The sequence below is a fragment of the Lagopus leucura genome, unplaced genomic scaffold, assembly GCF_019238085.1.
Source record: "Lagopus leucura isolate 7727_CA_CO unplaced genomic scaffold, USGS_WTPT01 Super-Scaffold_100001, whole genome shotgun sequence".
Taxonomy (NCBI): domain Eukaryota; kingdom Metazoa; phylum Chordata; class Aves; order Galliformes; family Phasianidae; genus Lagopus; species Lagopus leucura.
The window spans coordinates 10,623,907-10,647,289 of record NW_024962262.1 but is presented as its reverse complement, the minus strand read 5'-3'; the positions used below and the strand labels follow the sequence as shown (position 1 = coordinate 10,647,289).

The following is a 23,383-nucleotide window of genomic DNA, read 5'->3' as shown; positions in this document are numbered from 1 at the left end:
CAGTTATGAATTTAAAAGAATGGAGAAAAAGAGCTTCAGGCAATACATCCTGCCACTTCATGAAAACTTCATCGTATGAATTTGATTTCTGATGTGCCTGACTTACGTGTCTTCATCATCTGATCTTGGCTCAAGTCTGCCTTCATCAACAGCAACACAGGCACACGTTTCTGAATCGTCTTCCTTGCTTTCTTCTGAAGGCAACAAGGTTAATGTCTTTATTTCCATATTAGCTAGTTATAAAATAGTATCTAAAATAATAGCAAATAAATAAATGCTTTATTTATTTATTTATTTATTTGTTGAATACAGCACTGTCAGTACTGTGCTTAACCGACTTCAGTTATTCCTGATGACATGTTTTAGTCAGCAGTTTATAACTTCAGCTCGGTGTAATCCTGGGCTCCATCAGGAGAGAGGTGGCCAGCAGGGACAGGGAGGTGATTGTCCCTCTCTACTCGGTTCTTGTGAGGCTCCATCTGGAGTACTGTGTCCAGGTGTGGAGCCCTCAGTACAAGAAAGACATTGAGATTTTGGAAAGGGTCCAGAGGAGGGCAACTAAGATGATCAGGGGGCTGGAGCACCTCCCCTATGAGGACAGGCTGAGGGAGTTGGGCTTGTTCAGCCTGGAGAAGAGAAGGCTGCGGGGTGACCTCATTGCAGCCTATCAATACCTGAAGGGAACCTACACCCAGGAGGGGAGTAAACTCTTCAAAAGGGCTGACAATAGCAGGACTAGGGGAAATGGATCCAAGTTGAGGGAGGGAAGATTTAGGTTGGATGTTAGGGGGAAGTTCTTTACTAGGAGAGTGGTTAGGCCCTGGAACGGGCTGCCCAGGGAGGTTGTGGATGCCCCATCCTTGGACGTGTTTAAGGCCAGGTTGGACGGGGTCCTGGGCAACCTGATCTGAATGTGTATGTTTGGTGGCCCTGCTAGGCAGGGGGGTTGGAACTACATGATCCTTGGGGTCCCTTCCAACCCGGGTGATTCTGTGATTCTGTAATCCAGCACGTTTGTAGACCACAACCAAAGGACTATAAAGGGTAAGTAAGAATGCAGATCTGATGTTAGGAGGTTAAGTACCAAATACAACAAGCCTCTATTTTCAGTGGAAAACTTAGGAGAATACTGTGTGGGAAAGGCTGAAAATTACTGCTTGAATATAGTAGCTATGATTCGCTGAAACTGCTCACTTTTAGAGACTGGAAGGCAACTTCAACCTGAAAAGTGGGAGAACTGTTCTAAGGGTTGTTTCAGTACACATGGGATGAATCCTGTGTGTAGTCCAACTGAAATCTGTCGGTTTGGGTAACAAGGTATTCCAGAATGACAACTTTTGTAGCAGGACAGAACTGCGTATTGAAGGAGGGTGGTATTTTAACATGTAACTGCTCAAAGGAATAGCACTTAAGAATACCCACATGACCTTATTCTTGCTTTAGTTCTATGGGCTGCTGACATTAATGAAATGAAATGGCCACAGGTTGTATCAGAGGAGGTTTAGTTTAGACATAAGGAAGAACTTTTTCTCTCAGGGTGGTCAGGCACTGCAATGGCTGCCCAGGGAGGTGGTGGAGGCGCCGTCCCTGGCAGTGTTCAAGAGGTGCCTGGATGAGGAGCTGTGAGATTTGGTTTAGTGCTTGTGGTAGCAGAGGTGATGGGAGGATGGTTGGACCAGATGATCTTGTAGGTCCTTTCCAACCTTGTGAGTCTATGAAAAGCAATTTGCTTTTTTTCTTTTCTTTTCCTTTTTTTTTTTTTTTATGTGTAAGCTTTAAAGCCAGTTTCCAGAAAGGTAATTCAGCCTCATTAAGCCTTCAGGATGGAGCAGTTTTTCAAAAGCTTGTTATTCTATTGGAGCATGTATGGGATGCATAATTAGCAAGAGAGTGCTGTCTGCACTGCTGCGAATGAAAGATATTTCTCACGATCCACTAAAAATATTGAAATTTGGTGCATGCAATTTATTTGGCTTCCTGTTTTCCAATTAAACATTCAGTAGACTGGCAACTCTGTGTAAAATGACACCATTTGGTTACATTTATCTTTCTGTAGAAAATTCTCTGCCTTTTAGCTACGTGCTGATGCATAGAAAATGTCATTTTTAAAGCAGCCTCTTACTTTAGAGAAGTGTGCTGCAGCATAAGTGAGTTGAAATCAGTTTCAGTGTCAGCAGTATCAGCATGGACTATGTAAAGCTACTCACCAGCCATTATGTACTACAATTTACAGCTGTTCCACAGAAATACATGTATTTGCACAGATTTGTACATTTTTTACAAGCTTCTTCAATCTCAACTGCTGCAGAGGCTAATTCCAGGTTTGTGCTATCTCCTGCCTTGTTGCAAGTAGTACCTTAACCTCATTCTGCCCAGGTAAATGAAGAATTATATATAAAGTGATAGCTGGTAAGCAGGTTTTCCCATCTGCTGAAAACAGCTACATCCTGAAAGAGAACTTGCACTGCTACAGGACAGAGCCAGAGCTGCTGGCAGAAGCTGCCAATGCTTTTCTCATTTGTCAACTGCTTCTAAATTTTCTAGAAGTACTGCTTCTTGTCCTCTGCCAGTAGCACAGTAGCACAGTAACTGAAGAAAACCTTGTGTAATTTACAGTAACAGACATCCTACCTATTTCCTCTTTAAGCTGGATGAAGGAATCATTACAGAGCTCTGCTTTTGCTAAGATGTTCAGGAGCGTCCCTGGGGCTGTTTGTTTCCACTGCTTCCTGTTTGCTGTGATGTCTTCAGGCAGAATAACATGGTCAGCTGAAGAACAGGAAGGTTCTCAGGTCACTAAATCATGACTGTGGCTTGTCACTGCCTTTTGCCAGAATTAAACTGATTTTAACTCTAATTTCTTCCTTTTGTGCAACACTGCTCTGTCTGGACTGTTTGTCACTAAAAATTTCTTAACACCAGTGTTTATGTTCAAGTAATAAGCATACTTGATCCTGGAATAAACAGGTAGAGCTTCACTGAGCAGTCCTTGTTCTCAGACTTGTTGGTTTGGAGCTGAAAAGCTTCCAAAAAGTTCCTGTTTCCCTTGTTCCCTGTGCCCATCACCTAATGTGCAAGGAACAAGAAGTGGCATCCTAACAATATTTTGCTTTGTCTTGACTATCTATGCAAACTCTTCAGGTTGTTTCTGTGTATCTGGGGTGCTGGGAGATAGCAAGGATGCTGGACAAGTCCTTTGTTTACAGCACCCAGTCACTGAAGCTACCTTTCTGTCTGGGAATATATGCACTGGTACTGCAAGAAAGTAAACAAATCACCTCTTCAGAAAAGGAAAACCACCACAATCACATCTGTGTAAGGATGCACTCGTGATGTGTATTAACACGAGTCTGTGGCATGGGAAACCAGAACACCACCATGCTCTTGGATGACTTTGGCCACAGACTGCCAGAGTTCTTTTGTATTATCAGCTCAACGCCTGAGAAAGCTGTGTTGATTCACTGCAGACTGGCAGCGAATTACTCAGGTCACACAGTGATTCCTAAAACTGTGCTCTTTCTATTTATGAGCAGCAAAACATGATTGCAGTATTAGAGGGCAAAGCAATTCTTTCGTTCTGTGGTTTAACACATCCAATAACCTCAGCTATTACAGTGTCCTTCCAATTAAAAGCCTGTTCAATCATGTGAATGTTCTGGTATGGGAAAGTTTGCAGAGGTATTTAAATGAGCAGTCTGGCTGAATTTTAGTAGCTCCCCACTTTAGCTCACTGAAAAGCATAAAAACTTTCTTACCAAGTTCATTTTCAGCCATAGTAGGACATACAGATACAGATGAAGTATCAATATTGGCTAAACATTTCAGTAGTGTCTGGGGTGTTCCAGCTTGCCAATGCTTTCTTTTTGTTTCAGTATCACCTGCATCACTGGACGCTAGAGAGAAGAAAAAGAGGAAGAAGTTATTTCATTTTTAAATAGATTTCAGGGGGATTGTAACATTGATAGTGGTATAAGATATTGAAGTGAGAGAGAAACATCAGATAAAGTTGTTATGTCTTGCAGTTACTGAACTTATCTAGCTCCTACCTTATTTTCAGGACTCATAGTCAATTGAATTTCCCTATGAAATACCTGTTTGGTGTCCAGATAATTCTCCCAAGGCCCTGTCCATAGGATTTTCATAAACATTCAACAATTTGTCTTCAAGATTCTCACTATCCACAGAAGTTAATATCTCATTGAGTTTATCCTGTACCTGGAAAAAAAAACAAGGTAGAGAATGATGGTCATGAAAACATTTAAACCTTAGATAATGGAGCTACTGTCACCATTCCAGATTACTGATGTAAGTGCTTGAATATAACTGAACCCTACCTCTGCTTCTTGAATGCTGTCTTCCTCAGGAACACACACATCTAAATTAATTTCAAATTTTACTCCCCCCTAAAGAAAATTCAAACACTTCATTAAAATATATTATTAAAGTACATAATTAAAGGCACACAGTTTATAGAGAACTACAAACTTGAAAACCATTGCTCTGTTAAAAATGACTTCTGTTTAGCAGCATTTTTCTTTAACAAGATCAAATAAGACAAAAATAGATTGTTCTAAAGAGCAGTTTATGGATGTTTCCAAAAGACTGCATTCAGTAGAGAAAGGCAGAACATCACTGATTTTAAGGAAAAGGTGTCTTTAATAATCATTTAATTTAAATACTTGTGATACACTGAGTCGGTTCTTCTGCTGTTTCTCAGCCATTATTAAAATCTGCTTCAGTGCAACACTTCACAAAACACCTTTAGGCCACTTCAGAATGATTTTATGGTCCAAAACTTTCCTGATGTCTCATGTGCATTCCCATTCATTTCCTACCCCATCTTACAGTTCAAAAAGCACTGCAGAGAATAATGTTGAACAAAAATATGTTCAGACAAGCAGTTTGATATTCAGATGAACAAATGGGGACTGATTTCTCTCTGCTAAGATTTAAGTGGGGTCTCCCTCAGAAGACCCGAAAAGCTCTGCCATATGTTTCTTAGTCATTCTATCTTGTCACAAAAACTTAGCAAATGGTCCTCCTAATTGGTTCTCAAATACTTTGATTTCCAGAGCTACTGTGGCATCACTGTACTGATTTAATAAAATGGCAAAACTTATGGTAAGTATGGATACCTTTCTGCTGCATTTCTTCTCTAGATTTTCTTGGTCTTGCCTGTCCTGGAGTCTGACCTGTTTAAAGTTTTCTTCCATGCCCTAGGAGAGAAAAACAACAACTTTAAAATAATATTTGGAAGCAGAATATGTATATACCTTAGGTAAAAAGACTTGTTTCTGTAATATACCTAGTCATTGATTTCCTCATATATGTGTCTTTAAGAATATTCCATTCATTGCTTAGTTTCATACTGGCAGACTTTGGAAATGATGAAAATCAATATTGTAACTGAAACCTGTACCTGTACAAAGTCTAGTTTTCATGTGATCTTGTTTTCTGGTAACACCTAAAAATTACTTAATTATCCCTCTGCATATTCCTAAATCCTGTGTTAGAACATGCCTCATAAAAGCAAAGAAAATGATTGTATACAGGTCCATCAATGATCTGCTGTACATCTGCACGTCATCAACATCAGGAGAAGCCACAACTCACCGACATTTTAGAAACATCTGTGGAGTTTCTCCAGTTGATGGAGTGCCCACAAATTAAGGTGACATCAAACAGGCATAAAACTTACTTTTCTGTCCAGTTGTGGCTGGAGTTGCCTATAGCCTAGCCTATCCCAGCAAGGGATTTCATTTTAGTAAAAGCTGGAATTAGGATCCATTAATCACTGAAGAATCACTGCAGTGGGTAGCAATGTCTGTCACATTTTATGTGGAAATCTGCCCCCTGCTACTCAACACTGCACGAAGTCCTACACCACATGAAACAAATTCTGGCTTAAGAATCCGACCACCTACACAAGGGCTGTTCTCCTTTCAAAATTAGCCATCAGTTTGTGCTCTGATAAATAATTTGACAAGTTGACGCTTTCATGTGTTTCACTCATGAAATTACTGCAGTAGAACCACTTGTGGTCTGGAAACCTCATCTGGTTTTCACCACAGCAGTATTTCAAAGTAAAAGTGGAATGATTCTGAAGCTCCATTCCAGCGGCTGTTTTGGAAGTATCTGATGAGGAAGAAGTGATGAATTCCTGCAGATGGAAATCTTTGGCTCCGCTTCTTATTACCACTTCTCCCAAATTTCTGTTCAGGTAAGAAATCCACATAAAACTGGATTGTAACTTACTCCCCAAGTGAGCATCTTCCTTACAGGAGAAGTATTCATGTTCTACTCTGAGCAATTATTTAATACATCTTCTGTACAGCATTCTAATGAAGATTTACAGTGAGTGATTTCCTCTTTCCTTCACTCAGAAAGGAAGGAGAAGAAACACACCACAAGAAGAAATGAGGTGGAAGTACCTTTCCATAATTAAATAGGGGGAACAAGAAGTGACCAAACGGAATTAGAACTAGTCCAAATAAGCTTTCCAGGCTGCTCATGAAGGAAATCAAGGGATATTTTCATATGTGGTACAAATATCAGTTAAGATTTAGACTTTACATTTTCCATAATAGTCCCAGAGGGTGAATCAAAGACTATGAATAAAAAGTTCTGTATAGACTATAGGATGGTACTCATACCTCAAGTGATTCTCCTCTTATTCCAGCTGTATCTTTGGTTTCAGAGTGGTCTTCAGTTTTCCCTTGACTCACCAGAAAGGTTTTATCTTGTATTTTTTGATTCTCCTAAGGAACATATTGATAAAATTTTCATTTCAATTACTAATTAAGTGTATTACCTTAAAAAAGGAAAAGGAAATACGACTGCATGTATGTTTGATAGGAAAGGAAATATGACTGCTTTGCTACCTGGTGTACCCTTGCCCTTAATCTGAGTTCTTTCATATTGCTGTGGTATTCTTCACGAATTTTCTGCAACTGCTTCAGGTACTCCTATTAAACAACAGTAAGTTAGAATGCATATTTATTAGAAAGGCATAGAGAAACAGCAATATAAAGAACACCACTGTTGCGGAGTGAAAGGAAACAGCTTTAAACAACTAAGAAAAACATCTTCTTTACCTGTTCTTTCATCTCACTCTTTCTAGACGTGTCCTGCTGATGCATTTTGAGATGCTCCTCATTTATGTTTTGCATCTGCATTTGGTCATGATATGGGTCAGCAGAGGATGGCCGCAGCCCCTGTGGTGGCACAAATAAACCCCAAAGCAAACGAATTTTCACTTAGAATCCTTTCTTCAGTGCTCACTGAGTTCACTTTCTCTCTTCCACTGAGGAGTGCAGTAAGGCAAGTGTGTATTTTTGGAAGTAAGAGTCATTGTAGAATTTTACATTGCTACAGTTTTACATTAAAAATAAAACCTGAAGATGACCACTGTAGAGCAGATCAACAAATTTGCTAGAGCAGAACTTTCTACCTGTCACTGTTACAGTCTATTAGAAAGACATCAGTACATCTTGAGGATTTTCATTCAGATTCTTTCACTGATTTTGTTCTGTGATTCAGTATTCACTCACCAGCTGTTTTTCCACTTTAATCTTGTACTGCTGGGCTTCAAAGCGCCTTTGAAGGTATTCTGCAGGCCTGAGAGAAGAAAGTGACATCCTTATCCTGCATTTTATTTCACAGATTCTATCTTGTGCACGAGCAATACTCTGCCAGCTCTGTTTGTACAACATGAATGTATACGTATGGATAAAATATGTATAAATACAAGACAACAGTATAATAGCAAAAAGAAAACATATGCTCTTTGGGCAGCTCCTTTCCTATTATTTTGGTTATATTAGCCTTCTGAAGAGCAGAGTACCTTTTCACCTTTTATTTGAGAAACGGTATGTGAAAATGTTAATGAGAATAAAGACATTTTTCCTGATCCTCAAAAGAAGTGGTCAATGGACAGGCACTCTCAGAAAGTTTCTACCTCTGCTTTATAAAAGAAAGGCTTTGAAATCCACAGACCGCTGAAGAGCAGGTCTTTATATCTAAAGCCAAAATATAGGCTTCCAAAAAAACAACATCTGCATGGCTTGTCTCCCACTCCATCCCCTTCAGTACAGAACAGCTTTTGCTCTTTAGTTCTTTCTGTTTCTGATGGGAGGAAAAGACAATGTTTATCTTTGATATGGTCAGAAAGTCTACAGAAAGGTTGTGTTTTACTCTTCACTCGATGAGGGATGGGAGACATTTTGATAATGAAATTTCAAACATCAGGACAATACATTCAGAAGGAACTTCTGGATTGAGAAGAGCAGGAGTTCCAGTGTTGTACAATAAACTTGTGCAAAAACTATCAAAGACCAAGCAGAGAAGGAAAGATTACATAAGCTATAATTACAGTGCTACCTAAAGAGGAAGACTGATTATTCAAAATAATGAGTGACAGTTCACTACTAGGAAATAATGAGAAAGGTTTACCATTCAGGTGGGGGGGGTGGAGGTGCAATTTCTCCTTTTAGTTTATAATATTCCTCTGCTCTTTGGCTGATGTGAGAAAGGTCATAACATGCATTAATTTTCCTTTGCAAATTGTTGAGTTTATCATAGTAATGACCATAATGGCCATGTACTCTAATGTTTTCTGGCCTTTCTGCCATCTTAAATCTGGAGCTCTGTGGCTGAAAATATAATAAAGGATGTTAATTTAATTGTTAATTTAATCAATACCAGTTTGAACTATTTCCTATCCTCCCCATTCTGAGTTGCATTTTAATACAGTCTGTACAAATTAGTGTAAGTACAGTTAGTGTAGTTCTCAAAATCGTTTCACAAACTTCCTAACTTGTTACACACAGGGTGTATGTAATCTTACTGTCCTCCTCTTTTCCCTGTTCCATCATCTCCTGTGATTAGACAGCAGCCCATGTTGTGTGAGTCAGGGCTTTGTGCCCTGTAACTTAGTTGTGTTTGAGCCACACCACTGTTCCAAAGTCCAGAACACTGAGATAATTCCAGGACAGTCTTATATGTGACAGCAGTGGGAACGTGGGACATAATTTGGGGCAGTAAACACACAGACTAATGTTTTCTGGGGAGCACTGTGCTGCTCGTGTCAGCATCTCTTTGATTATCTGCCTGTGGGAGTTAGCTTCTCATTTCTCAAAGTCCTTTCTGTGATGCAACTTTCCTGCATCTCTAACATGCAACAAGACTGCCTTTTCCATCTCATAAGAACAACCAGGAGAAAGGTCACATGCTGCTGCATGATATAAAAGAAGTGTAACAAGACATTCAATGAACTTTTCCACAGTGGGAGACTAAAAACATCACATGGTGTATGAGAAAAAAGCTGAAAAAAGCATCTCAGGGTCCCTTGCTTAGCCAGTAAATACGTTATCTATTCCTCCCTGTTTTGCACCTCTACCCACAGCATAGTGCAGATTAATGCACAATACAAATTCATATCTATGTAAGAAGAAACATTTTCCACTGCCAGTAATATTCCTAAAAAAGAGGTAACTTCAGAAAGGGTACATATTGTGCCTCATTATAGGAAATTTTAGAGTATGGTGTCCATGAGTATGGCAATCTAATGCCAACAGGAAAACTAAATTAGACCATCCAAATAGGAAAACTGAGAACTGTGAGCAGTGAATGCCTGGTGATACAGAACAGTTACAGAATGAAAAAGGCTGAGGTACTGAATCCCTTCTTTGTCTCAGACTTCAGCAGCAAGCGTGGCCTTAAGGAATCCCAGGGCCTTACGACCAGGGAGAGAGTTTGAAGCAAGGAAGACACACTCTTGGTGGAAGAGGACCAGACTAGAGAACACATCAGAAACTGAACATAGATGAGACCATACATGAAAGGAGACTGAGGACTGAAGGAAAGCAGATGTCATTCCTATCTTGCAAAAAAAGCAGGAAGAAGGAAACTCCAGGCCAGGCAGCCCCACCTTGATGCCTGGCAAGGTGATGCATCAATTTACCCTGGAAATCATTTACAGACACACAAAAGACAAGAAGGTGATCAGGAGTAGTCAGTATGAATTTACAAAAGGAAGATCACACTTGACTGACCTTATAGCCATTTTCAATTAAATGACTGGCTTGGTAGACAAAGGGAGAGCAGCAGCTATTGCCTACCTTGACTTTAGAATAGCTTTTTGTACTGTCTCTCAGAACATCTTCACAGAAATGCTGACCAAGAATGTGCTGGAGGAGTAGCAACGTAGATTGAAAACTGGCTGAACCATGTTGATTCCGAGCTGATCATGCTACACAGCTGGATGTCACTAGCCAGCAAGGCACCCCAGGGGTCAATACTGGGCCAGATAGAGTTTAACATCTTTTGGATGATGGATGCAGGCATTAGGTTGAATTTAATAGGACCTCTTCTAACATTAGGAGTTTATCTTCTACGATAATTAAATGTTACGAGAATGTGGATGAACAGTACCTGAAGCTGTTGCCCTCTTGAAGAAGGCTTCCATTCATTTCTTTGATATAATTCCTGCGTTGTCATAGGTGCTACCATTTCAGATCCTGGAAGAATTTGGTCCTGAACTCTCCTTCTTTGAAGCTTACAAACTTTTTAAAAATAAAATATTAAAAGGTTACTATGGTTGCTTTCTACACGATCCTACTATGGGAAAGCATAGTAGGGTGTATAAACCTAACACTGACAGGCTGAAATAATAAACACTCCTTACACCCTTTCATCACAGAATCATATTTTATCATACCTCTCAGTTCCCAAGCACTCTGCTTTTCATTCTTAGAATGACATGTTTTTGAAACAGTGTAATTTGTCACACTCACGTAACGTGGATTTTACTAATCAGTTTTGCAAGGAAGTACAATAAATAAAAGGGAGACCTGTGTAAACCAGAACCACGTGGCAGCTTTTCTAACTGAGTGCTGCAAATGATCTGTGGTCTCTTCCTGAACAGGTAGGATAGCGATGCACTGTCTAGGGTGAATGTTTCTGCTATTTCAGTTCTCTCCTTGTATTATTTTCAGATTTGGCTGAAACTCTTATATCCAAATGTGCAATAAAGACTGCTGGTGAAAGTTGTCACCATCAACCACATCGTAACTAACAAACACTAGTGTAGAACCAATGTTAAGTAACATTACCATTACCTGGCATCATCTTGACTTCAGGCAGTGATCCTGAAGGCTTCCTTCTCTGTATCACAGTGTGACTGAGTTCTTCCTGTGTTAACAATAAGCAACGTAAGTATCTGACAGAACTGTTTTATACTATGATATACATTCTCCTCTTGCCAAGCAGCATTACAAGGTACTCACCTCTGGGGGCAAATGTCTTAGAACAAGCTTCTGCAAGAAGGGCTTCCTTAAAATAGAAGTGATAGATGGTCGATCTCTCGGAGATATTTTAAACAACTGGGAAATTAACATCCTCAGATCATACGAATATCTGGGAGACACTGGGTGAAAATATCCTCTGCAGATCTTCAGCACCAGCTGATGCAAACTATTGCCTTCAAACTTGATCAGTGAAAAACATAAAAAGGTGACAGTACTGCTGGTTGGAAGTGATGCCTTAGAATCATCGAATCATTATGGTTGGTAAAGACCTCTAAGATCATCTAGCCCAACCATCCTCCTACCGCCAGTGCTGTCCACTAAACCATGTTCCTTAACATCACATCTACACGTTTCTTGAACATCTCCAGGGACGGTGACACAAGCACCTGCCTGGACAGCCCATTCCAGTGCCTGACCACTCTTTCAAAGGAGAATTTCTCCCTAATACCCAACCTGAACTTCCCCTGGTGAAACTTGAGACTGTTCTTTGTCGCCCTATTGCCGATATCTCGACATGAAAAAAGGCACTTGCTGACAGCAGCTCTGTGCTGTGCAATCTCTTCAGAAATCAGTCCTCATCATCTGTAGTTTGCTGAAGAAAAATTAACATAGGCACTTTTTTAATGGATTTTCTGGTTATGTTCCTTATTTCTGCTGCGTGACTCAGGAGGTGTGCTAGCTTTGGTACTCAGAAGAAGTTTTTCATATTCTACTGCTATACTGCAACACAGACATAACTTTTCCAGAAATACCCAAGATTAATTTTGCCAAAAGCTGTTAAGCAGAGACCTGCATACATATTGTCTTCACAGCATTCAGCTTCAAAGCCTCAGTTCACACAACTTATCCTCTGTGTTCTGTGTTCTCAGGAACCAAGGTACAAGCTGATTTTTCATTACTGATGCAACTCAGCTGACTCAATCACAATACATTGTAGTTTGGTAAGCACAAAACAGACACAATACAAAAAACTAAACACTGACAGTCATGCTTAAATATCAATTCCAATAGTTAATTAATGCTGTTATTTCTACAGATTTTCTAGGCTGTCCACTTTCTTTTTAATAATATGATACTGATCTAATTATAAGGTACTTACAGGATGCTTCAGTGCACATAGCTCATAGAGCACACAGCCAAGAGACCAAATATCTCTGTGAACAAAAGGAATTAAAGTTTCATGAAAAGCCACTAATATTTATTTACGTGTAATCAGTATCTCTTTTCAGCTCTCAAAATTATAGAATCTTAGAATCAAAAAATGCCTTGGATTGGAAAGGACCAGAAGGATCATCAAGTTCCAACGCCTTTGCCACAGGCAGAATTGCCAACATAGGCAAAGATCCATCCTCCTCCTGCTCACATCCCAGTCTTCAAATGGAAGGATTGAGGAGAACACCACCTGCACTGCTGATTCCTTCAACACCTTCCCAAGGGATGCAAAGATTTTTTTGATATTTTTTAATATCCTGGTTGCAGTCTCATGCAACCTAGCTTGAAAGACCAGGCAGGGATAGCAGTCAGCTACCTTTATCATACCTGATATCCTGATAGCCTCTTCTCAATGTTCTCAATGCAGGCCTCCAGAAGACAGCAAACCTCTCTAGAGAGGTTATCTGTGCCACAGATTTACTAACATTACTCCATCAGACATGAGTATTGGTGCACCTTTTCTTCTTAAGATGCACTGAAAATATAAACCTTACATTTGTTTGGTTTTTTTTTAATTGTAGCACCAATGTTTCTGTGATACCTAACCAGGTACTATCCTTATCATTGGAAAAGGCACATGCTACAAACTATGTCTGCTTAATGTTCCTACCAAGACTGAAGAGCAAAGCTATCTCTAGCTGATACGTGTGAAGTTTCTGGTGTCCTGCAGAAATACTAATTTGAACCACAACATGATGAAAATAAGTCATCTCATGACTGCACACCCTCATGCACAAGCATATGAAGAAAACAGAGACTTACGTTTTATTGTTGTATGGTCGATTTTCACAGATCTCTGGTGACAGATAATAGGGGGTCCCTACGCATGTACAGGCAAACTCTGTCGTGCTAATGAAACACAATAAACAAAAAGGCTTATACACTGAAAATGTCTGCAAGCAATTGAGTTAGACTCCACGGGGCATATCATAGCTGCTCTCAAAGTGGTTGAGTAATAGCTCAATGGAACACTCCAAGAAAAACAGAAGCATTTCCCATTTCTCTGTAAAAATGACCAACTATTTTAATACAGTGCTTGCATTTCAACAGAAAGCACAAGAATTGTCTTTCCCCCACTTTTTATCAGCACTGTAATCAACATTTTCAAGGAATTATTATCATTAGCATAAAATTCTGAAAGCCATCAACCACACATCAAAATATGAGAAGTCTCTGACTTTGAAGTAAGAATATTTAAGTGGTAGTCAGTCATGCAAGCAAGATAAAGGAGGAAGTGTTGTTCAGAAACTAAAGCAGAAGTATGTGAATTCTGTTTCCATTTTTGCTGCTGACTTGTTATGTAGGTAAATAGCCAAATAACACCACCTGGATTCATTTCACATTCTTTCAGACATCTATTCTGTGGGTGTCATCAAGAGTCGCTGGGAAGTCAGAAGGTACTCACAGACTGTGACTGCTCTCACTGTGCACTAGATGTCAATTAAAGTTGGAAGTGACACTTTTTAGAGAGAACTCTGAGTGCCAGAGGTGGCAAGGACACTGAACTGAAAGTAGAAATATTGGACACTATCTGGCAGTTGGAAGTGGAGAATGGAGATGAAAATGCCTTTGTGTGTCACAGATGAGGGGGAGAAAAGAGACTGAGAAATTAAAATCACTTGTTATACGAGAAAAGGTTCTACAGAGCCCCAAATATTTTTGTCCCTATAGTCCCTGATGCCTATTCAGTACTCCAGTTCTGGAGTTTACTTCCTATCCACCATGTAGGACCAAGCCTCAAAGCAGGTATCCTCAGAACACTTCTGAAGGTAGGCGTTTCCAGCACTCGTATTTTACATGTGAGGAGCTGAGGCTTTGCCAGTGGGTTTGTGCTTCAAAAAGGGGCACATCACAAAGGTATTAGTGATGATGGAGACTGCAGCTAAAATAATGGCACAGCATATCCCTGCAGATAAGGAAGCTTAGATGAAGATACTACCAAAATAAGTTCATTATACTCCAGCTCTCATTGAGACCTCCCAGCTCTGATGTACCACAAACTTACAAGGTTATGCAGGCTTCAGTCCAAAGCCAATCTGACAGGGCCTTGACAGACATTACATGTGCTGCACATTCATGTGACGAATACATAAAGGGATTTCACACATGAACACAGCTAAGTACATCTGAAGAGAATGCACAAATTGTCTATGCTGGCTAAAGCTATCTGCTCCCTTTACTGTTATTGCGTATGCAGTAACATGATTAAGCTTAGATTAATTTAGTTTAGGGACGGGAGAAGTTACAAGTACACTGCATCAGGTGGAGTACAAAGCACCTAAGGACTGATAACAGAAGGATAACCTACAAAATGATGAACAGAGGAAATTATCTTTCCATAAGATACCTAATGAAACACCAGAACATCATTAACAAAAGATCCTGCCAAGGTCAGAGCTATCAAGAGGCTAAAAAAGGGACCAAATTCAATCACTGTTTGTTTTTTTTTAATTAGCATTAGCCTTTCCCTAAACAACGTCTGGCTACTACATAGGTTAAGGCACGCTGGTCCTGAGTCAGTAAAGATAAGACAGACCACTGTCTTTGAGAGAACAGAGTTCAGCCACATGGATGCAAGCCATGATATGCCATTGAATTCAACGTTTCAGGGGAGGGGTTCTAGTCCTTTTTTAACAAACAGTGAAAGATTGAGGCTTCTCCACTCTATGTAGCATAGGATGAGAAACAGCCTATGATGAGAGTTATAAGGATCTGTGGCTTCAAGCAGCATGGCACATTACAGGATAATGGGAAAAAATACAGTGACAGACTCTTCATATTCTGGACCAAGCACAATTCACAGACAATTTTCCCATGCAGGTTACATTCCAAACATTCAAAAAATAGTCATACTTGGTGTAGATCTCATACAAAATACAAAAGGTACTTACTCATTCAACTGTCTTGCTATGCCAAAGTCTCCAAGCTTTGCTACCTTCCCGTTACTACTAAGAAAAATGTTCTGAAAAAGAAGAAGAAACTGATAGGCGAAAATGAAACAAAGCAGAGCTTCTTGAGCATATTTTTCACAAGATAAAATCACTCCTTTTCCCATCTCACTTTTACTACCTGTGATTTTATGTCTCTGTGTAAAATCTTCCTGTCATGAATGTGCTTCAAGCCCAAGGAGATCTGTACAAACCAACTCAAAATCTGCAGTAAAAGATAAATGGACAGATATCTGTAAATCTGTGTGGATGAAATATATACAACAAAGACAACAACAAAATCTAAAATACATAGAGAACAGATGATAGAAAACAGTAAGAAATAATACCTTCAAATGACTAAAATCAATGCCATAGACTTTTCCTTTTTTTTTCAGTGCTATCAAGAGATGGATATAAATACCTGCTCCCACTTTCTTTAACCCAGTCAAGTTTTCATTGACTGTGACAAGACCATCACTTGAGTGTGGACTGAATAATTATGTCAAAGGAGAGAAAGAGGACTAGATCTTTAGAAATGAGTTAACAACAACAACTAAGGCAGAATTGGGTAGTGTCTTCCAAATCCTCAGCAATGGATACCATACCATGCAGTTATAATACTTGTAGTTGTACCAAAGGTAGTCTGGAGATAAAGAAACAAGAGGAAGCAGGTCTGAAATGTGGTTAAAAAACAGAGCTATGAAAGAACTTGTTTATTAAGTAATCACACAAGTTTATTCTTAACCCCAGATAGTTCTTAAGTCTATATCCAACTTCAGTTACATATGGTTTTTATTGAATAAGAGCCATTGGATTTAATTCAGAAACAAAAGTAAGACTTGCTTACATGTTTCTCTCTTCAGGAAAACTGAAGGTCCTGGAAGACTTTAATTGAGTTTATATAATCTTTTATGCAGAAATGCTTTCTGTTTCACAGATGATTCCCTGAGTGGAGCTGATACAATAAATACATAAATACTACGCTACGGAGTTCCTCTTTTCCAATTTAAGCAAGAAGTAATGTCATAAAATTTAGAGTACATTTCTGCTAACAGGTTAGATATGTCTATCCAGTATCTAGACAAGTTTTCATTGTAACTGCAAGAGCAGAAGACTACATGCAATTAAATAACGAGTTGAATATACGAAGTCCAATATGTAGGAAGATTTCCCTCAGAATGCTTAAAGCTACTTCAAAGATCAAGGAATAGGCTAAGCAGTGGGAACTTCTGTTTCTGTGAGCTGCAATACCACTCAAACACACCTATTTACAAATTAAAACACATGTGAATATGCTCCAAAAGCAATCAGAATTCTGGCCTTGTTTCTCTGGGTTGGCTTAACAATTTAAATGGCACCAGAAAACACCTAATCCAAATAAAATGAATGGGAGATTTACCACTGACTTCATTCTAAAGCACGATATGTCATGATGCAAATCACACCAGAATGAGGAACTCATACATCATACATCCCCTTGTAACTCCAAAACACCTTGTCAAATAAACCTGGCTGAGCAGGTATACTGCCTATTTAAATTGAATGTGCCTTCACGATGGAAGGAATAAAGGGAAGAGGAATAAAATTGGCATCAAAATACTGTTAATAAATTCATGTAAGATCTTAAAATAGTGTAAAAAGCAAACTCTGAACTGCCATTAAACTCATTGAAGAAATGTTCAGTTTTTGTAACAGTTCATAACAGAAACAGTTGCTAGGACTGGACAATTCAAACAACATTTGACATAATATGTCCTTGGTTAACTGGTTTCACCTGGTCCTCCTCAAACAGTACTCCGTGCTGCATATTTATCCTCTTCATCAAATCTCCACCATCACAGTATTCCATCACAATATACAGCTTGTTTTCTTCTGAAAGGAAAAGTATATTTTTTTCCTTTATTACTCATTAATACAGCAATAAATTATTCACGTTTTTACAGTCTTTCTATTAAGAGAATTAATCCTCTACCTACTCCTCCATTTCAAAGAGTGACTGATTAAACACTGATACCTCCAGTGTCACCTGATGCAAAAGTAAGAAAGACATGAACATTTATTTAAATGGAGATTCACCAGTACATTAAATACATGAGATACACCTCCAGAAACCACATTGATGATAGAAGAAGCCAGATATTCTTACAGCTAATGCTAATTTCCCAATAAAAATTAAGTATACAGTCAGTGCTAGGGAAAAGGCTGAAAGCAGCAGTTCAATAGCAGAAATAAACACCAGGTGCTGTTTACTATGAGAACTCACCCTGTTCTGATTTTTCTGGAGTCCAGAGGACTACCAGATGAGCATGTTCCCTGAAATATTTATAATCCTGATCACATAGAACAATCTGAACAAAAGCAGTAAGTACAGCATTCATTCCACAAGGCATTCCTTATGACAGATGTCAGCAGGAAAAATAAATATAGGGAGTTAGCTTTTATGAAGAACAGCCTTCCTTCCACCTCTTTCAGTCCTATGTCAACTCTGACTTTATAAAGCTTTCCTTCCCTCACAACAGGAAAACACGACTGCATGTAGAAACTGCATTAAAATCAGGGATGGACACATACAGTAATTATGAATAACTGCGAATTATGAGTAATCGTGAGCTTACTGTTGACATGGAAAAGATTCCTGTCTTAGTAACCAACAGTAACATAATCCCACAAGTCCTGGATTGTTGGCAGGCCTTTACCTTGTCCCAGCTCACAGCCTGATCCCAGTCTTTGTTAGAAACAGGTACCCATCTTCAAACAAATATTCAGGAGAGGACAATCCTCTTTGTGGCTACTGGTTCTCTTCTTACAGTGAACTCAGAAAATCCTAGAATAACTTGAGCCACGGAAGCTTCACTTCCTCCAGCACAAACCCCCTTCTCCCTGTGGGCCTCTAGGAATCACAGAATAACCTGGGACAAAGATTGTTGCACTGCCCAGTACTAACCTTACATCAAAGCTGAGCTTTCACCAGTACTTGGGATCACTTCCAGCTCTAAAATGAAAAGGGAGACACAAATCTTGGTTGATTCTAGTCCCCATCTCAAAAGGGAAGGACCCAAAAAACCTGCTTTGGCAGGGGGGTTGGACTCGATGATCTCTGGAGGTCCCTTCCAACCCCTACAATTCTGTGATTCTGTGATTCTGTGAAAGTAAACCTGGGTCCTCATTTGTTTCCATTCCCAAGCAATAGCTGTAAACTGCAGCTAGCACTGACTTGTAAGGCTTTTGCTCCTGAAATCTGGCAAGTGTTCAACACACTCCCAAACCCCACCCTGTGTTAACCTCTTACAGCCCCAGTTCTGGTCCCAGACCCAAAAGCCTGTGAGATTGTGGACCTCAAGGAGCCCCAACCCCACTGTGGGGCCTCAGGGTGTACAGTAAGTTCTACCTGCATCATACATTAACTGCATGCTCCCTATGGACACCAGCCTTCATTTTTCTTCACAGGCCCTCCAAAATCCAGCATCAACCTCTGTCTGAAAGCCACTCTGCTCTCTCTTTCAGCCTCAAATTCTAAGCTAAAACATTTCTGCAAGCTTAGGGATACCTCAGAGTGTGGTATCCCATAAGTCAAAGGCCCACAGGACCTATTTCCTGCAGTACTCCAAAGCACTCTTCTATTGAAGATCCTGAGGAAGTCTGACAGAACTCTGGATCTCTGCTGAAGGTCAAGATTAAAGTTCAGCTAAAGCAATGCAGAGATCCCAGGATCTAGCATTTGATCTTTATGTCCCATCCACTCAGTGAAGAGAGAAAGTAGTGACTAAAGCTGATACCTTGTGTTCATTTTTAGGAGCTGGAAGTGGTCCCTACTGATAAATAAGGTGCTGGGCCCACACTTCCTGTTGGTCAGTAAGAACAAACTAGACTTTGCTGCCTTTCACCCCTACGGTCACAAATAAAACACAAATGTTAAAAGTAAACCTTGCAAAGAAGCATAGAAGGTTACTATATTTGCATGCTTCATCTTGGCCAGGAGAATGACTTCTTTCTGAGAGGCTTCTTTTTCTTTCACAGGCATCTACAAAGAATTAAGAAACTGTATGCTAGCAGTGATATACTTAACTCTTTCCAAAAGCAGTTACATTGGTGTCAAAGCATTCCTACCAATACAGGAAGACTGCCACAAGGTGATGCAGAAACATTATAAAACACGATGTACACACAGTCTGAAATACCCATTTGCAGCAGATGTTTGGAAATGCACTGGAACGTTACCAAATGATGACATCTTACACATGGGCAAATGGACAGCTTTAAACTTTTTGCACAAATGCTACTACTAAGTTGATGAAAAAGTTAACAAAGTTAACAAAAAGTTAAACTTTCTTTATATATTTGAAGAGTACAGGTCAGGGTGATTCTGTATTCTTAATAAGGGTAATTTCAAAAAAATAAAGTTCTGTTTTATAACTGTTATGAGTTCTTGCAACACTTCAAGCAAAATCTTTACCCTTTTACAGTTCAGAGAAGACATATTTGGTTGCAATTACATTTTTACCAATATAATTCCTTTAAAACTCATGCTTCAGAGTACACAGATTCTATTAAAGTGCCCTATTTCATTTGTAAAAATAAGTCTCCTACTCTCCTTCTTAAGAAACAAATTTGAAATGTAACCCTAAAAGATTCAAAAGTCAGAAGGCGAAAAGACACACAGAGACACAGCTCATAAAAGAAAGAAACACACTCTACAACATCAGACAAATTTTACAACTTCAGAGTCAGAATTTTCTGTAACCAGCTCTTGTTTAACAGCTGGGATAAACTACAAGAAAATATTTACTTATTTTTTTTTTTCTATTTTGCATACACTGAAATACAAGATTAGAGATGACCAAATCAAATCAATTTTTTTTTCTGGGCTTGAATCTGCAGGTTATATAGTTCTTTCTAGGCCTCATACATACCAGTTTTCTTCTATTATGGTTCTCTCACACACCATAAATTCACTGGTGTGGCCCAGAACACAAGACCTGTCACAAGCACGTAGATACCCAATGAAAATGACTGTTGAAATTCCTAGGAGTTCAACTGCCTGTCCTTCTGGAAGTAGATATAGGAGGACATTACTCTGATACCTGAGCTAGCCACTCTTTCAGCCCACAGAAAGAAACACGGCACTTCTATGGCCCAATTCACCTCAGTCTAGAACAGAACTCTCAAGCACAACAAACAGCATCCTTGTTCTTCTAAAGCAGGCCGGAGCCCAACCAAGTAGCTGAGACGACAACTACAGAATGGACATTTTGAGTTATACAAATTGAGTTATACAGTTAGACAAACCAAACTGCCACACACAATAAATGAGAATTGGAAGGGCTCCGTTGTAAATTACTCATGTCTGAAAACATGGATGTGGGAACAAAAAAAAGGAAATGGAAAAGTTTATAGAAATGTGTCACAGAATCGTGCCTTGTCAATTCATTAGCAAAATGTCATTGTAGCTGAATCATCTGCTATAAAAGTTAAAACAGGTACTATAATGTTTAGTAAGCACAGCTTTGAAAAGAAAAAAAAAAACACACACAGTGAAAAACAAAGTGTTAATACCAAAATATTTACTCTAAATTTGAAAAATCACTAAAATGGCAGTCAAAGAGCACAGAGTCCAAAAAGTTTAACTATGCCTTTGAAGAACATCTACAAACGTGGTAAGACTTCACCCAGGTACACATGCTAGCAGAATGCAATCATCACAATTTGGTCAGTAACTACTGTTGTCATCCAGGTTTTGCTGTTTTACCTCAGCTAAATCAATCTCCTTGATAACACATTGCTCATCATCCACTTTTGCTTTCGCCAAGAATATTTTGCCGAAAGATCCTTCTCCAATTTTTGTAAGGATTTCATATTTATCCATGAAGTCTCTGTCTTAAAGCAGTAGCTAAAAAAAAAATGAATACCCAAGTTAGTGTAGCATGTAGTCAGTGCTGTAACATCTGAGTATGGACTGCCAAAATAGAGACTGTCTTAAAGTGCTGGAACTTTTTGCACATTTATATCATATTTTTATTACTGCTGCTGATGCTGCCTCCAACTGTTAGCTTCTGGAAGTCTGCAAACGATTGTGGACCTGCACTTTCAATAGGCATCAAATAAAGGAAAGATTGAAACACAGAACTGTAGAATCATTAAGGCTGGAAAAGACCACTGAGATTATCCAGTTCAACCATCAGTCCATTCCCATGACACCCAGTGTCCTTCAGTGCCATATCCACACGTTTCATGAACACCTGCAGGGATGGCAACTCCTCCACCTCCCTGGGCAATGTGCTTCAATGCATCACCACGTCACCACTCTTTCTGAGAAGTTCTTCCTAATATCCAAGCTGAAACTTTGCTGGTGCAACTTAAAGCATATTGCTCGTTACACAGGAAAACAGACTGACTCCTGCCTCACCACCACCTCTTTTCAGGCAGCTGTAGAGAGCATTAAGGTCTCTCCTGAGCTTTCTTTCATCCAGATTCCACAATCCCAGTTCCCTCAGCTATTCCCCATAAGACTTGTTTTTCAAACCCTCCACAGCTTTGTTGCCCTTCTCTGGACACGCTCCATGGCCTCAATATCTTACTTGTACTGACGGGCCCAAAACTGAATACAGTATGCAAAGAATAGATTTATACCAGACATTAAGAGGTAAGTCTTTACTGTGAGGGTGGTGAGACACTGGAACAGGTTGTTCAGAGAGGCTGCACGTGCCCCTTCCCTGGAAGCATTCAAGGCCAGGCTGGATGAGGCTTTGAGCAACCTGGTCTAGAGGGAGATGCCCCTGCCTACAGCAGAGGGTTGGAACTAGATGATCTTAAAGGTTCCTTCCAACCCAAACCATTCTATGATTCTGTGATTCTGTGACTCTATTCAAGGTGCAGCCTCACCAGAGCTGAATACAGAGGGACGATCACCTCCCTGCTCCAACTGGCTGCACTATTTCTGATACAAGCCAGGCTGCCAAGGGCCTTCTTGGCCACCTGGGCACACTGCTGGCTTATGTTGAGCCAAGCATCAACCAACGCTCCCAGGTCTATTTCTTCCACAGTCTTCCAGCCACTCTGCTCCAAGCCTGTAGCGTTGCCTGGGGTTGTTGTGGCCAAAGTGCAGGACCTGGCACTTGGTCCTGTTGAACCTTATGCCATTGGCTTCAGCCCAGTGACACTCTGTAGGGCCTTGCTATCCTGGGGCAGATTAACACTTTCAGCCATCTTGTGTCATCTGAAAACTTATTAAGGATGCACTCAACCCTCTCATCCAAATCATCAATAAAGATATTAAACAGGACTTGCAGCATGCTCCCAGAGCAAACTAAAATTAAAAGAAAGAAAGAAGAAAAGGCAGCGTAAAATACAATGTAAGACTAATGATTTGGGAGTTTGATGATATTTAGAGGTTACCAATTCTACACACTTGTTCTTTAACGGGCAAAATAAACACAGAACACGCTGCTTGTTGATTTAGCTTGCACTCCTGGCAATGACTGCCAAAGGTATTTGCAACCCATGTGCAAGCAAACTAACACGGCTAATAGACGCACACGCCTTGAAGTTGTATGTATTAGCTGGACTACGAGTTGCCAGGGGAGGTCTGCAGACAACCTCGCTGTTCCTGTCAGGAACAGCAGGCAGCTCCCTCAATCCATGGGGCCCTCGCACCCACTCGCGCCGCCTCCCACTCCCCCCCGAGCCACCTCTCCGCGGGACGAGGCCCCAGGCCGGCACTGAGGGAGCTCCCTGCCGGGGACACCAGCTGCGAGGAGGCAGCTCGGCGGCCACGGCTCCCCCATCGCTCCCTCCCGCCCGCTGTGGTGCCGTCGTCATGGCGACGGGGCGCGCCGCGCGGGCCCTTCTTCCCTGGGCTCGTGCCCCGCTGTCGGGCTCGGCCCGAACGGCGGACCGCGGTACCTGCGTGCGCCCAGCCGGCTCCGGAGCACCGCGGCC

The 23,383-nt window shown here is 40.3% G+C and overlaps 1 protein-coding gene across 5 annotated transcripts in view; it reads right to left on the bottom strand.

Moving 5' to 3' along the window:
* Positions 1–23,383, bottom strand: part of LOC122178151 (serine/threonine-protein kinase Nek5-like) — a 25,745-nt gene extending 2,362 nt beyond the window's left edge. The window contains exons 1-22 of one of the 5 annotated variants that reach the window (XM_042868132.1): positions 23,348–23,383; positions 21,195–21,335; positions 19,373–19,469; positions 17,223–17,320; positions 15,588–15,671; positions 15,410–15,480; positions 13,281–13,367; positions 12,406–12,460; positions 11,286–11,486; positions 11,118–11,190; positions 10,432–10,562; positions 8,452–8,651; positions 7,551–7,617; positions 7,095–7,214; positions 6,882–6,965; positions 6,654–6,758; positions 5,136–5,216; positions 4,335–4,403; positions 4,092–4,215; positions 3,756–3,893; positions 2,632–2,769; positions 107–194 (exon numbers count right to left, since the gene is read on the bottom strand). In XM_042868132.1, coding sequence (XP_042724066.1) covers positions 107–194; positions 2,632–2,769; positions 3,756–3,893; positions 4,092–4,215; positions 4,335–4,403; positions 5,136–5,216; positions 6,654–6,758; positions 6,882–6,965; positions 7,095–7,214; positions 7,551–7,617; positions 8,452–8,651; positions 10,432–10,562; positions 11,118–11,190; positions 11,286–11,486; positions 12,406–12,460; positions 13,281–13,367; positions 15,410–15,480; positions 15,588–15,671; positions 17,223–17,320; positions 19,373–19,469; positions 21,195–21,311 — 2,228 coding nt within the window. In that variant the 5' untranslated portion in view covers positions 21,312–21,335; positions 23,348–23,383. Of the gene's footprint in view, positions 1–106; positions 195–2,631; positions 2,770–3,755; positions 3,894–4,091; positions 4,216–4,334; positions 4,404–5,135; positions 5,217–6,653; positions 6,759–6,881; positions 6,966–7,094; positions 7,215–7,550; positions 7,618–8,451; positions 8,652–10,431; positions 10,563–11,117; positions 11,191–11,285; positions 11,487–12,405; positions 12,461–13,280; positions 13,368–15,409; positions 15,481–15,587; positions 15,672–17,222; positions 17,321–18,392; positions 18,435–19,372; positions 19,470–21,194; positions 21,336–23,347 lie in introns of those variants that run through there. The other 4 variants (XM_042868134.1, XM_042868133.1, XM_042868135.1 and 1 more) reach the window with 4 other exon arrangements.